At 40.4% G+C, this 15,583-nt stretch overlaps 1 protein-coding gene across 1 annotated transcript in view; it reads left to right on the top strand.

Annotated features, from left to right (window-relative positions):
- The window catches only part of cobll1b (cordon-bleu WH2 repeat protein-like 1b), a 172,945-nt gene that overhangs the window by 110,171 nt on the left and 47,191 nt on the right, over positions 1 to 15,583 (top strand). Inside the window, exons 4-7 of the mRNA XM_080199172.1 lie at positions 4,719 to 4,923; positions 12,058 to 12,286; positions 13,954 to 13,995; positions 14,565 to 14,656. Of these exons, the coding sequence (XP_080055298.1) occupies positions 4,719 to 4,923; positions 12,058 to 12,286; positions 13,954 to 13,995; positions 14,565 to 14,656 (568 nt within the window). The remainder of the gene's footprint in view (positions 1 to 4,718; positions 4,924 to 12,057; positions 12,287 to 13,953; positions 13,996 to 14,564; positions 14,657 to 15,583) is intronic.

The raw sequence follows: 15,583 nt of genomic DNA, 5'->3' as shown, positions 1-15,583 counted from the left end.
CCCACACCCCCACTTCTTGCCTTCAGACAACCACACAACCTCAAACAGACCATTGATTGCAGAAAACTACCCAGCCTTCAGGAGAACAGTGACCACAATACCACACAACCCTGCCACAGCAACCTCTGCAAGACATGCCGGATCATCGACATGGATACCATCATCACACGTGAGAATGCCATCCACCAGGTATACGGTAAATACTCTTGCAACTCGGCCAACATTGTCTACCTGATACGTTGCAAGAAAGGATGTCCCGAAGCATGGTACGTTGGGGAGACCATACAGACGCTACGACAATGGATGAATGAACATCGCTCGACAATCACCAGGCAAGACTGTTCCCTTCCTGTTGGCGAACACTTCAGTGGTCATGGGCATTCCGCCTCTGACCTTCGGGTAAGCATTCTCCAAGGCAGTCTTCACGACACACGACAGCGCAGAGTCGCTGAGCAGAGACTGATAGCCAAGTTCCGCACGCACGAGGACGGTCTCCACAGGGATCTTGGGTTCATGTCACACTATCTGTAACCCCTGTGACTTGCCTGGGTTTGCAAAACCTCACTCACTATACTGTCTGGAGACAATACACATCTTTAACCTGTGATCAGTGCTCCTTCCACTCACATTGTCGGCCACTTTAGGACTTGAACAGCAGGTTAGGTGTAAAGATTCGCATTCTAATCAGTAATCTGTAAACTGTCTGTGCTTTATATGCTCTGTCTGAGGCCAGAACTCTCCATTCACCTGACGAAGAGGGAAACCTCAAGCTTGTGCGTTTACTAACAAATAAATCGGTTGGACTAAAACCTGGTGTTGTCAGACTTTTTACAGCATTTATTGCCCATCCCTAATTGTCCAAGGGCTGTTGAGCGTCAACCACATTGCTGTGTCTCTGGAGTCACATGTAGGTCAGATCAGGTAAGGATGGCAGATTTACTTTCCTAAAGGACATTAGTAAACCAGATGGCTTGTTCTCGACAATCAGCATGGATTTTGTGGTCATCAGTAGATTCTCAATTTCAGATATTTTTCATTGCATTCAAATTCCACCATCTTCCATGGTGGGATTCAAACTTGGGTCTGCAGATCATTAGCTGAGTTATTGGATTAATAATCTAGCAATAATACCACTGGGCCATTGCCTCCCCATAATGGATTATGGGGGGGAAATCTGGTGACAGAGTTTGCATCAACTGAGGAGGAAACATTCACCTCATCTCAGGAAAAGCCCAGGACAATGATGACCAAAACTAGACTAGACTATTGTGCATCAGATTATAGACAGTAGTTGCAGGAAAAGGTCAAAACCAGTCCATCAATAATACACTCGCTTCAGTAATAATCCTCGAACACCAATCCATCTTTACACCCCCCATGCTGTAGGAAAACGCCCCCAGACTTTGACCAGTGTTTGCACAGATACCAGTTCACATTGACTGAAGACCTCACTATACTCATATTAGTCAGTTGTTATAATTTTCAATGTCTTTACAGAATGGCATGACCAAATAATTTGACATGGCGTGCTATCTAGAGTATATTTGAACTGAATTTACAGATTTATTAGTCTGAAACAACGGCCAGGATTACAACCAGGACCTGTGGTGGGTGGGAACGGAATATTTGGAGTCTGCCTAATTTCAGTGCCATTGGAAAATCCCACCCAAGGACTTTGGCAGAAAATCCCAGCCATTCTTTCAGAGTCATTCTTATAAGCAATTTCTTGTGCTTTATTTAAAAAATATATATATTTCTATGTACTTTAAATCTTCTAGCTTCAGATGGTTACAAAATTTACATTAGATTAGCAATTGTACAAGTCTTGTAATTCAGTGGTGATAAAAATTAGCACATCCTCCCATTATACAGTTCTGTAGAATCATAGAATAATCATACAGAAGAAGGCCATTTCAGCCCTTTATGCTTGTGTCAACTCTTTGGAAGAGTTATCCAATTAGTCCCTTCTCCTGCAAAGAATATTTAGCAGCTTGGTGCTCCATAGAAGCCAGAAATAGGAGTAGGCCATTCAGTCCTTTTGTGCCTGCTCTACCATTTTTAATCATGGCTGATCATTGGATTTAATATCCTGATTTCTCCCTTTCCCCATAACCCTTTAACCCAAAGAGCTAAATCCAATTTTTTCTTGAAATTGGACAATGTTTTGGCCTCCACTACTTTGTGGTAGTGAATTCCACACATTCACCAACCTCCTGGGTAAAGGAATTTCTCTTCACCTCAGTCCTAAAAAGTTTACCCCTTATCCTCAAACTATGACCCTTAGTTCTGGACTTCCTCACCATCGGGAACATTCTTTCTGAATTTACCCTGTGTAACCCTGTTAGAATTTTATAAGTTGCTATCTATGGAAATGAAATACATTAATTTTATCTCATTTGTAATATCCAAAAATAGCTTTATAAGCAAAAGGAAATTTGTGAGAAGGAATAAAGTAACATTTTCATTCTCACTCATTATAAGCATAGAGTTAGTATAAGGCTAATATACTTCACAATTCACCAATGCCAGAAGTTAAACCCAATAAAATTCCCAGAAGCACAGTTAGCTCATAGTTAGTAATTTCCAAACCCTGTTTGTATACTTTCCTAAGAGCTGGAACAGCTTTGCTCCAAAAAGCATTGTCTATGCTTCCACTAAAAAAAGCATGTGTGTGCGGATGAGATGATTGCCAGTGCAATGTGGGACAATTTGAGATTTTCCAAAATAAGCAAATGTTTGGCCTGTGCACAAGTAGCACAAATGGAGGCAAGGAGTACTTGGATCTTTTTGAAAAGCTGACAGTTGATTATAATTTGTGGCAGTCACTTGCTTTATTTGAGTATAATGATCTTTAATATTCTAGACTTGTGGTGAGATCTTCGTGCCCACCAGGAGGTGGCCTGCCATTGGCCAGGATCTTCCAGTCCCGTCGTTGTCAATGGCGTTTCCAGCTGAAAGTACCTATCGCTGCTGGGAAACCCGCGGCGGTGATGCGCCATTCACAGAACCATATCACAGTGGGATTGGAAGATCCCTCAGGCGTGAATGGTGTTACATCTGTAGTATATTTGTCCTTGTTTTTGGTCTGTGTGAAGTTGATCTAAGATCATCTAGGTAGATTGTTCTGAAATGAACTCTTTCAGTGGTAAAATCTGCCTGAGTTTTCTAAGGGACAAAATATTTAAGACCGAATCGTTTCCTGTTGAGTCACAAAGTAGCGTGGGCATGATTTATTTAAACAAAGCATTTGAACTCCTACTGACCACTCCTGATCTGACAACAACTCCAAACTCTTAGAAAGCATTAATTGACTTAATGTGTTTCTAAGAAATGTTTCCTTTAAAGGAAATTACCCTTGCATAAGGCATTTTTGTATGTCAGTGTTAGCTACAGTCATGTAACTCCATGCAATATCAGACCAACTGTGTGAAGTTAGCTTGACCCATGTGGTTGTAAATTCATCAGGGAAAATTTCTTAAAACTACAGCGAATTAGGAAATAAATGTGCATATTCTCAACCCTACTCCCCTGTCAGCAATTAAAACTAGCCTAGAAAGGGTGGCATAGTGGCACAATGGCTGGCACTGCTGTCTCAGTGCCAGGGACCCAGGTTTGAGGCACTGTCTGTGTGGAGTCTACACGTTCTCCCCATTTCTGAATCATAGATGAGTTTCCTCCCACGGTTCGAAAGACGTGCTGGTTAGGTGCATTAGCCATGCTAAATTCTCCCTCAGCGTAGCCGAACAGGTGCCAGAGTGTGGCAACTAGGGGATTTTTCACAGTAACTTCATTGCAGTGTTAATGTAAGCCCGATTGTGACACCTGATAAGTAAACAAAAAAAATTGAAATCATGTTGCCTCTGACTTTTAACACTTAGCACATGTATAACATGTAGGCAGGAATTGTGCTAGCTCTCCTCTGAAATTGAGGAGTATCATTCACCGCACTAGTCTATACTTTATTCCAAAGTTATGATATCCTCTGGGAAAACTAACTGTAAAGCACTGAGTGACAAAAACACCTCCAATTTTGAATGCCCCTAAATTAATGTAAACAGAACTATATTTGTTTTGATCTATCCAGGCACTCGTACTTGAGCCACTTTTTTTTTTAGGAAGTCACAATTTCATTCTGATTTATTAAAATTCAGAACAGAATCTTATCCTGTCCTGTTGGGATTCATTCATAATTTTCCAGCAGTCTGGCAGTTTCTATTGAAAGCTGCTCACCAAGGTCTTCAGGGAGGTAGTGGCCGAGTAGTATTATTGTTAGACAGTTAATCCAGAAACTCAGCAAATGTTCTGGGGATCCTGGTTCAAATCCTGCCGCAGCAGAACGTGGAATGTGAATTCAGTAATTAGAAAAAAAACTAGAATTAAGAATCTAGTGATGACCATTAAATCATTGTCAGAAAAACTCATCTGATTCACTGATGCCCTTTAGGGAGGGAAATCTGCCATCCTTACCTGGTCTGGCCTATGCGTGCCTCCAGAGCCACAGCAATATGGTTGATTCGCAACTGCCCTCAAGGCCAACTAGAGATGGGCAATAATCGCTGGCCGGCCAGCCAGCGATACCCCATGTCCTATAAATGATCGTTTTTAAAAAAGCATCTCATTATCAGAGAGAATCGCAAGTGTCAGCAAGTTAAACCTTGTGTTTTGCAGTTTGTTTTTAACAATATGCAGTTTAACCTGACAAACATTTGTTTTTTTAGCACACCCATGATGGATTTGTTGGTATTCCTCTGTGGCAAGTATCATTTGAATCCATCAAGTCACACAATGGAATTGGTGGGAGCAGAGAAGAATCTAATCCAATTCAAGCCCAACGCTTTGATTGGGACATTGGAAGTGGAGAAAGTAATTCTAAAGCAGAAAAACATGGAAGAAAAAAAGAGGCCTGTTTCAGTGGTGCCTGAGGTTAGTACAATTGATTTGCACATCATTGAATGGCAATGAAACATGCAAATAATTTTAATAGAGAACTTGTTTTTGAAGTTGTGTAAATAGGTTTAACTGAAAATATAGGCCAGAATGTTACCACCATTCGCATTACTGGGATTATCCCATCCTGCTGAAATGAAAAGAGATTTGGCTGGGTGCCGACTTTTTTGACCTTGCTGTAGCAGGAGTGTGGCATGAATGCTCGGTAAGGTGGCGTCCACCAACTCTGCTACAGAAAATAAAACTGCAGAGGGAGAGTTTCCATTCAGTTGTGTTAAATTCTTGTGAGGCAACCTGTCTGAAATTGAAGAAATGTGCAAAATATCGTGGTTTTGTAAGTGTAATTTATGTTGAGCAAAAAATCACGTTTCACTAATCTTCTGTGGTTTAAAAAGAATTGCACTATAAAACATGTTAGGCATCCAGGATGAATTAATCACCATTGAAATTTTCTGCTAATTGAGCTTGTGGGTCTTTGAAGAGGGTTTAAAGATGTAAGCAGGATTTCTTTTGGGTACAAACATACTAATAGGCATGTTTTAAAAGTTATTTAATCTAGTTTTCTTAACTTACTGTACCCCATATAAGCAGCAAACTAATTGTATTTGTTTTTACAAGTAATTTTCAGTAATTCAAGATCTGGTGATTGCCACTGTGATTTCAATGTTTTTTCTTGTGATTAAACCCATTTTACACAAACTGCAAAACATTGCCACTCTTAACCAAATTAAAGAATATGCAACTTCTTCACTTCACCTTTTTCAAAGCTGCCTGACTGCACTGACCCATGACAGTTTGGGGATTCAGTAACATGCGTATGTGTTTGAGCAGAAAGAAAAAGGAACACTCCTGAAAACAAATACAAATTTGTATGTGATTTTCATCAGACTGCTGATTGTGGTCACCACTACCCCCTAGTATTTGATTTTGTACTTCAAATGTGTGCGCATGTACCAGAAGAGTTAAAATTTGTGAATGGGACTTGGCAAAAGGCAAAGATTTGTAAGGAAGCACAAAATAAGTAATTAATTCTACTTCAAATTATTTAGATATGTATGGCTTTTATTCTTCATCCAGGACAAAATTTCCTCTTCTCATTGTCATTTATTTTCCTTCAATGTAGATTTGATTTGAAAATAATTCCTATTTTAGATTTTAAGTTCTCTTTATTGCAGTTGCTTTTTTTTTGTAAAATGTAAATGGGTGAGTGGATGAATAAGTAAGTGAGCAAGCTGGAAGGCTATGCAAAGAAAGCATTGTAAGTGGGTCGGCTGGCATGTGGGTAGGATGACAGGTGAGTTGATAGGGAGCAGTCAGGCTGGATCAGAGGGGTTGTAACAGTCAGTGGAGCACTGAGTGGGAGAGATTGGAGGTTAGTTCTGTAGTTGCCCATGAGCTAGACCAGGGGTCTCCAAACTATGACCAATGGGCTGCATCCGGATTGGAGTTTGGAGATCGCTGAGCTAAACTATTATTTTCTGTACAACATTACTTGGGCGATCATTCAGGTGACTTCCACAGAACTTGCAAAGTCTGACTTTAGCTCAGATTCAGAGATGTTTTCAGATGGGTCCCAGGAGCATGGGAATTGCAGTTGTAAGTTTAATTCCCACGAGGGTAGACTTCTGCAGTGGCCCAACGCGCATCTTTTGTGATGCGTCTGGTCTTCACCTAATGTGAAGTCCGGCAGATCTGGGCTAGCCACTCCAGATTCTCGCCAGCTTCAGCACTGATCACAACCAGTGGATCAGATCAAAGCTCTGAAGTCTTGTCACATCCAGTCGTGAATGGTGGTGGACAGTTAAATAATTAACTGGAAGAGGAGAAGACGCCATGAACAGCCTCATCTTCAATAATGGTATATTTAAATGCACAAGTTTAGAAGAGGAGACTGTAGCATTTGCAAGCATCTTCAGCAAGAAGTGCCATTGGATGATTCATCTCGGCTTGTTGCTGCATCCCCACCTCCACAGAAGTTCATCTTCAGCCAATGTGATTCATGTCATGTGATATTAAGAAAAAGCTTAATACTGGATAAATCAAAGGCATTGGGCCCCACCAGCATCGCAACTGTTACGCTAACGGCTTGTGCTCTAGAATGATCATTTCTCTAGCCAAGCTGCTTAAGTACAGCTGCAACTGACAACTGCTTCACAATATGGAAATTTGCCCAGATGTGTTGAGTGCACAAAAAAGTAGGACAAATCCAATCCAGCCCCATTAGCCTACTCTGTCATCAGAACTTTTTAATGTATATTCTTTTGTGTGTCGCTGGCGAGGTAAGCTTTTATTGCCCCAATTATACTTGAATTAGGCTAAGTGCAAAAATTGGCACCACAAAAATACCAGGTAAAGGGCATTTCAGCAAGCGAGTCTAATCATCTCTCCTTAATATTCACTGCTATGTCATTACCAAATCCTCTCATTAACATCTGGCAGTAATCATTAACTGTGCATGTGTACTCGAAATTTGATAGCATGCAAGACAAAGCAGCTCACTTAGAACATAAGAACATATGAAATAGGAGCAGGAGTAGGCCATCCAGCCCTTCGAGCCTGCCCCGCCATTCAATAAGATCATGGCTGATCTGTCGTGTCTCAGTTCCACATTCCCGCCCTCTCCCCATAACCCTTAATCCCCTCTCTTATCAAAAACCCATCAACCTGCGTCTTAAAAATATTTAGCGAGGCAGCCTCCACCTCAGCGGGCAGAGAATTCCAGAGATTCACCACCCTTTGAGTGAAGAAGTTCCTCCTCAACTCCGTTCTAAACCGCCCCCCCCTTTATCTTGAGGCTGTGCCCCCTAGTCCTACTGTCCTTTCTGAGCGGGAAGAGTCTCTCCACCTCTATCCTATCCATCCCATTCATCATCTTACATGTCTCAATGAGATCTCCCCTCATTCTTCTAAACTCTAACGAGTACAAGCCTAGTTTATTCAGCCTCTCCTCATAGCTCAACCCCCTCAACTCCGGTATCAGCCTAGTAAACCTCCTCTGTACTCCCTCCAAGGCCAAAATATCCTTGCGTAAGTACGGCGACCAAAACTGCACACAGTACTCCAGCTGCGGCCTCACCAATGCCCTATACAGCTGCAGCAAGACCTCCCTACTTTTATATTCAATCCCCCTCGCTATGAAGGCCAGCATCCCATTTGCCTTCCTGACCACCTGCTGCACCTGCAGGCTGGGTTTTTGCGACTCATGCACAAGGACCCTGAGGTTGATTGACACCTTCTCAGTATTCATTCCCTCCAACAGCACAAGATGTTGCAGTGTGTTTCATCTATAAAATGCTCGGCAAAGTATTGCCAAAGGTTCTTAACAAGCACCTCCCAAACCAGTGACCCCGACTGCCAAAGTCACTAAGGCAGCAGCCATGTGAAAGTACCACTAACTGCAGGTTTCCCCTCCAAGTTGCATACCATTCTGACTTGAAAACATTGACATTTTTCCATTCATACCTAGTGAAAGTCCTGAAACTGCCTGCATTACAGGACTGAGAGCACCTTCACTACTAAGACTGCAGAGGTTCAAGATGGCTGACCACAATATTCCATCTAAGCTGCTTGGTGACACATCAACTGCAAGGATACTTTGCAGTTTCATTACATTACCCTGCATGCGCGACCACACAAGTTTAAAAGGGCCCCTGAAGTTAAACAAACCGGCTGCACGCTACAAAAGAAAACGGTACATTGCTCACCACCATCTTCTCAAGGACAGTTCAGGATGGACAATAAATTCTGGCCTTGTCAGCAATTCTCACGTCCCATGAACAAATTAAAATAGCAAATAGAATAAGTTAGGCTAGAATTTGCAATCTGCAGCAAAACAATGGTAATTAAAGCAAAATACTGCTGATGTTGAAAATTAAAACCAAGTGCTGGAAAAACAGCAGTTGGAATTTTACCATCCCACCTGCCACGGAATCGGAGCGGGCAAAGGGGTGTGGACTGAAAGGTCTGTTAACCTTGGGCGGGATTTTATGGTTTCAGGACGAGCGAGGCCGTAAAATTCCGTACAGCAAGTTGGCAGCATCTGCGGAGAAGTAATTCTTTATGAAACAGTGGTGCTTGCTACTGATCTCAAAAAGCTGCCGACAAAAATCTGCTTACCTTTTGTGATGGCTTCCCTTTCCCTGATGGGTTAAATCTGACATGAAGACCAGAGATCTCCACGAGTGCAGGAATAGAGATGTCCACAAGCAAGTAGGGAGTCATTTGAAGTATCCTCAGTAATGACAAATAAGATAATAGTTAGATAATTCTGGTAATTAATTAAGTCATTATCATTCGATTTATATGGAAAGCTAAAACATCAATATGAATAAACTTTAAAAATCCATTTAACTCTTTTGTTTTAAAACATGGATAAATTTGTCATCACCAAAATAGGCTTAGCTTTTCAGGGCCAATAGGTTTGTTTCAGTAGCAATGATGAAGTTAGCACACCATTTAAAAATAATAATTGTGCCTTGTTCAACGAGATTTTAACCTTTCTTCATTGAGTTTTGCAGTAAAACTAGCAGAATATAAATAGAAGTTTTCATCAATTCACTGATGATTAGGAGTTGGACTCTGGGGAAGATCAACTGGAGAGCAGCAAAAGATTAAATCACTGACAACAAAATCTGGATTTACTGCCACAAAATCTGGGCCACTCTGTCATTAATGAATTCTTCGTTAGAAGTGATTTGATAGACAGTCAAAATGTTATTGAGTTAATGTATTAGTCCAGAGTGAATGAGAAAATGGCTATTCTGTCAAAGAACAGAATAGTACATCAGTTCCACGGTCTCAATAATTCCATCAACTATCTGATTCTCCCTTTCCATCTTAATCCCTGATGATCTGGACCTTGTTAACCAGATATTTGTCCAGTTTTTCTTTTCTGGAGTGTATAAATTTGTTCATCATCTGTTATTCTAGGTCTGAATTTATTCTGTGTTACATTTTCTTTTTAATCTCAAGTTCATAAATTCATACGATAAAGGAGCAGAATTAGACAATTCAGCCCACGGAGTCCACGTCACCACTCGATCATGGCTGATGCTCCTTATCCCTATTTTCCTGCCTTCTCCCATAATTCTTCAACCCATTACCAATTTAAAAATCTGTCCAACTCTTCCTCAAATTTACCCAGTCCCAGCTTATACAGCACTTTGGGGTAGCGAATTCCACAGATTCACAAACTTTTGGGAGAAGTAGTTCTCCTTAATTCTGTTTGAGTTGCTACCCCTTATACTAAGACTGTGACCCCTCGTTCTAAAATGCCCCACCAGCAGGAGCATCCGACTTGAAGCTTGTTGAACCTTGCACTGTAATCTGCTTGCCTTGTTCTCGGTCTGCAATAATTTACCTGCTCGCGTTTATATTTCCAATTTGAACTGGCATTTTGACAATCCTGCCATGCCTCCTCAGTCTTGTATTCAGTGGAAACAAGTTGTGTTCTTGATGTCCTTGCATAATTTCAAATTATGGACACGTATCACACTTTGTGATTTCCTAATTCATCAGCATGAAATGCCAAAAATTTCACCATACTATTTCCATTATTTCCTCATCAGTGATCTACATGACATTAGAATAAATTGCCTTAAAAGAAACTGATGCATTAATGACTCAACTTCCAACATTCACTGGCCAATAATGTCAACTTTGCATGACCTTGTAATGCAGATGATGTTTTATAGCTCTACTCTCCAAGACTGAGCTTGAAAGATTCAAAAAAAAATGTTGGCCCTTAAAGCTGTGTAAGAACACTGAGATGTACCTTGTATATGATATTAACCAAAGAGCAACAGATCAATCTCTCACTAGTAGACATCTTTAGCTTCTGTATTCAGTCACTCTTTTGTTTGTTTTTTCCTCCTCGTAAGATTTTCTCTCAAATCTTTCAAAATATCTTTATTTTCATATTTTGACCTAACATGCCATCTTTAACCTAAATGCCATCTTTTGTTCTCAAAGTAAATGTTTTTGATTTCTTTTCAACCAGTCAGTCTGTTGCATCTGGTTGCAAGATTACCCTTATTTAGTAACTTCACACAGGCACAAGCCAATAACCTAATATTGAGTGACTTTGTAGTTAGCTGAGACAAAGTTCAAATCATTTATTGGAATTCCTTCTTGAAAATAACAATGCTGAGACGAGCCTGGTAAGGATTAGATGGCTCCCAGGTTTACAAATATGCAAACATATGAATTAGATGCTGGAGGATGCCATTGAGCCTGCTCCATGCTTCAACAAGATCATGGCTGATCTGATTATGGCCTCAACTCCATAATTCCTGTTTACCACCAATATCCTTTTGGCTCTCCTTGTTTGTCAAGTATCTATCTGCCTCTGCCTCAAAAATGTTCAATGACACTACCTCCACTGCTTTCTTATGATGAGAGTTCCAAACGTTCTGAATCCTCTGAGCAGAGGTCCTTTCAAAATCCACCCTGTCAAGTCCTCTCAATCTTTTATGTTTCAATAAGATCTCCTCTCATTCTTCTGACGGTCAGTGTGTACAGGCCCAGTCTGTCCAAATTTTCTCCATGAGGTATGTGAGCAAGTTCACATTTCCCACATTATATTCCACCTGCCAATGTTTTCTCTGCTAACTTTATCTATACCCCTTTGTGTGACCCTTATGTCCTCCTCTCAACTTGCTTTCCATACCTCTTTGTACAGTTGGGAGACTCCTTTCACTTTGTCTTAGATGCAAACGACAGAAGACAATACAAGGTTTTGAATCATCTTAGGCGATTCTTTCTTGTTTCAGAAGAGTCCTTAATTGAGTCCGGCACAGATTATGCTCAGCTCTGGCCACTAATGAAATCTTCAAATTGTGAAGGATCTTTTAATTCTCGATCCTATTGTATTGGATGTGCCCATGGTTTTTATCATTAACTATTGATGAAAAATCTCTTGAGGAAGCCATAAGACATTTTTCCAACAGCTGTGAGAATTTGGGGGAAAACATGATTCCAAAGGGTTGGGTTAAGTGCAACTCATCCCAGGTTTGTTTCATACTGGATCAGTGCCTAAAAGTAATGCACTTTAAATCATAATTGTGTCAGCATTTTCAACCAAACTCTGACAAGCTTTCTTTCTACTTTCAGCAAACAGTGCGTGTTGTAGTGAACTACAAGAAAACACAGAAAACCATAGTCCGTGTTAGCCCCCTTGTTCCACTTCAAGAATTGGTACCAATAATCAGCAATAAATGTGAATTTGATCCAAAGAGTACTATTCTCGTTAAAGACTTTGAGTGTCAGGAGCCATATGACTTAACAAAATCTCTGAAGGAGCTTGGTTTACGTGAAGTGTATGCTTTGGACACCAGCATAGGTGAGTACTTGCCTAAGCCCTCTGAATGTTGTAGCACACAGCTTTGATTGCTGTAGCATGGCAATCTTAAAAAAAAAAGCAAAATCTGAAACATGTAGCACTTTAAAAACTGTGGATCAATAAGATTTATCTATTGCGTAACTTTTTTACTTTTGTCATACAAATAAATAAAAAGTTGTGCGTCAGGAGAGACAATTGCCACCGATATTGTCAAAGATGAATTTTAACAGTTTTGACAACTTGTATATCTAAGTGCCTTTTTATGCAAATGTGTATCCCAATCTGCACGAGATCTTTAATCACAGAATGCCTATGGTGCAGGGGGAGGCCATTTGGCCCATCGAGTCGACGACAATCCCACCCAGGCCCTATTTCCACAACCCCACCTATTTACTCCCCTAATTTGCCTGATACTAGGGCCAACTCAGCATGGCCAGTCAACGTAATCCGCACGTCTTTTGGACTGTGGGAGGAAACCAGAGCACTGGGGAAACCCATGCAGACACGGAGAATGTGTAAACTCGCACAGATAGCGACCCGAGGCTGGAATTGAACCGGTGTCCCTAGCGCTGTAAGGCAGCAGTGCTAGCCACAGTGCCACCGTGCCACCCCAGACAGAAATAGATGCCAAAACAAAGAAAAGATATTACAAGAAATGTTCAGAAGCTTGGTTAAAGAGATTGCTTTCATATTGACCTTTTAAAGGCAAATGCTTGGGTACAGAGCATTAAGTTGATCTCTCTCTACACCCTAGCTATGATTGTAACACTACATTCTGCATTCTCTTGTTTCTCTATGAACAACATGCTTTGTCTGTATAGCGTACAAGAAACAATACTTTTCACTGTATGCTAATACATATGACAATAATAAATCAAATCAAAAAAAGTTCAGAGAATTCAAGAGGCTTGAGCGTTGATGGCCTGGTCACCAATGGGGTGATAAGGGATTGGGTTAAAAGAAAAGACAGAAACAGTGTCCCTTTAAGGGATTTGAGATATTTTTTCAGATGGGTGGTGGTACAATGGAAGATTCCAACATGAGGGTGAGAGTTGCATGTGACTTGATGGTTCTTGGAACTCTGAGCCAGTGTGTGTCAGCAAGAGCAACAATGATCCCTCCACATTTACTTTGTTTGTGTGGTCTGTTTATTTTAATGCACAGTTGGCTTAAATTATTCTGGGCAGCTGGACAGGGAACAGTTTTTGTGTGTGAACAGTACAATGCCTTGGCCATTGCGGAACAGCCACCTGCATCCACAGCTTAGAGGGACTATTGAAAGATGGGAGTGATGAACGAGTAGGACAGGCTGAATTTATGATGCTTGGAAAGTGAAAGTCCGGACAGAAAAGCATCAGGATGCTTGGTGATGAAAATAGCAGCATTGTGGATGAGGGTTTCAGTGACTGATGAGCAGACGCAGGTTACATTATGGAGGTGAAATATTGGCCTGTATGATGGATCAATGTGTGAGTCAGAAGTGTCAAAAGATAGTTGCTGCTGATTTTGTATGTGGAACTTGATCCATATCCATAGACAATATTGCCAAAGGGCAAATGTGAGTAACACTTATTGTTATAAACCAAAACTTGTATAATATTCTGCAAAGTAGTAACTTTATCAGTACTGAAAACTAGATATTTACTGTGACTTCACCTTTTTTATAGGACCATCACAGAGTCCTTTTCAAACTGGATCCGCTCAGCAAGGTAATGGCATTTCAGACTTTAATCCACAGTTTTGCAAACTGTACTTCAGTTTTTCTGTTGTCTTAACTTGCACTGAAGTTGTGCCTTACTCTCATGTATGTGTGCATCTCTCACTTGTTGTCCATCTTTTTTGTTTCCTTTTTCTTTCTTGCTCTTCCCTTTGGCTTGTATTCCCCCTACCCCTCTTTTGTTCACCCTCTTCCCCATTTCTCTATTCCTTTTCCCCTATTTTCATGTTAGCATGGGTGTCTGTTTGTCTGTCTTTATCACTGTAATTTGTAAAAATCGGTCTTGTTTAAGGTAAATGCATGCTACCTGTGCTGTCATAATCTTTACAGTTCGTAACCTAAAACTGTACACAAAGTGCTTATTTGAGAAGTGCTTTCTTGGCGGAGCATCTAGCTTAGCTGGAGTAAGGAATGCCAATTAATTTAAAGACAATTGTAAGCAAAATGTGCAGAATTTACTATACATAGTGTATTATTCATAGACACAACTATGATGTGTATTGTGCAGCCAACGTTTACTGCCTCCTTTTCTAACTCCGTACAAATGTACTCTGTATTTAGGACAGTCTCGGGTTCCTGGAAATGTAACTCTGGAGAAAGAAAACAAGGGCTTCCTCAACATTTTTAGACTCAGTAAGAAGAAACGGGAAAAAGTAAGCTTTTCATGTGGCTTTTAATAATGTTTAGCCTCAAACTGTAGGTGGTTAGTGCAAACCAACAGATAGCCTTTGTACATGCTAAACCTTCTTTCTTCATGAAGAATTGTGCACAATCGTCCATTGGCTTAAGAGCAAGAAAATGCCATCCAGAACAGGAACAAAGAAATGTAGTTACTTTACAAAAAAAAGCCAAGGTCTATCAGTTTTTATTCTAAATTGTCCAGTTTGAATTCTAAAAATACAGTTCAAATTTCTGAAAATATTCTAATTTCATAGACTTGATTTATGAAGTTATCTAATATTGCATTATCAATTGAGTTAATGGAAGATGTATAACCATTGTGTAAAAGAATAACTTTTTGTTAATGTGATGCTAAGACATTAACTTGACCTGTCTACTTTAACCTGATTTACCTGCTATTCGCCATGTCTATTTTATACTTTTTAAATATGCAAACATTGGTCACCATAGCCCAGTGTTTTTCACACTGGACTGGTTACCCTATAGTCATGAGTTTACAATATCTAGGCTAGCAGAACTGACTTACAAAAACACAGCTGGTTCTTCATGGAAACGATCTTGCTCCCTTACCCAGTTTAGCCAACACAGTAACAAAAGTGCATTCTGTAATTTGTGACTTAGCAACTCGTGAAACAACTGTATGCAGAATGAGACACATCAGCAACTACCCAGACAGTGGATTAGCCCATTCGACCTTGTAATGTGTTTCTCATCAATCATGGTAAAAGAATTAATGAATGAAACAATAAAAATATATTACTCACCAATAATCTGATTGCCCATTTTCATTTTGGATTTTGTCAGGATCACTGAGCTCCTGACTTTGTCATGGCCTTCATTCAGACTTTGTCGTGGTCTTTCTTCAGCTCCTGGAATGCAAGAGTTGAAGGTCAGAGGTC

The sequence above is a fragment of the Carcharhinus amblyrhynchos genome, chromosome 11 (assembly GCF_965287045.1).
Source record: "Carcharhinus amblyrhynchos chromosome 11, sCarAmb.v2.hapA, whole genome shotgun sequence".
NCBI lineage: Eukaryota > Metazoa > Chordata > Chondrichthyes > Carcharhiniformes > Carcharhinidae > Carcharhinus > Carcharhinus amblyrhynchos.
Note: the sequence above shows the minus strand (reverse complement) of the source record. Positions and strands in the feature narration are given on the sequence as shown.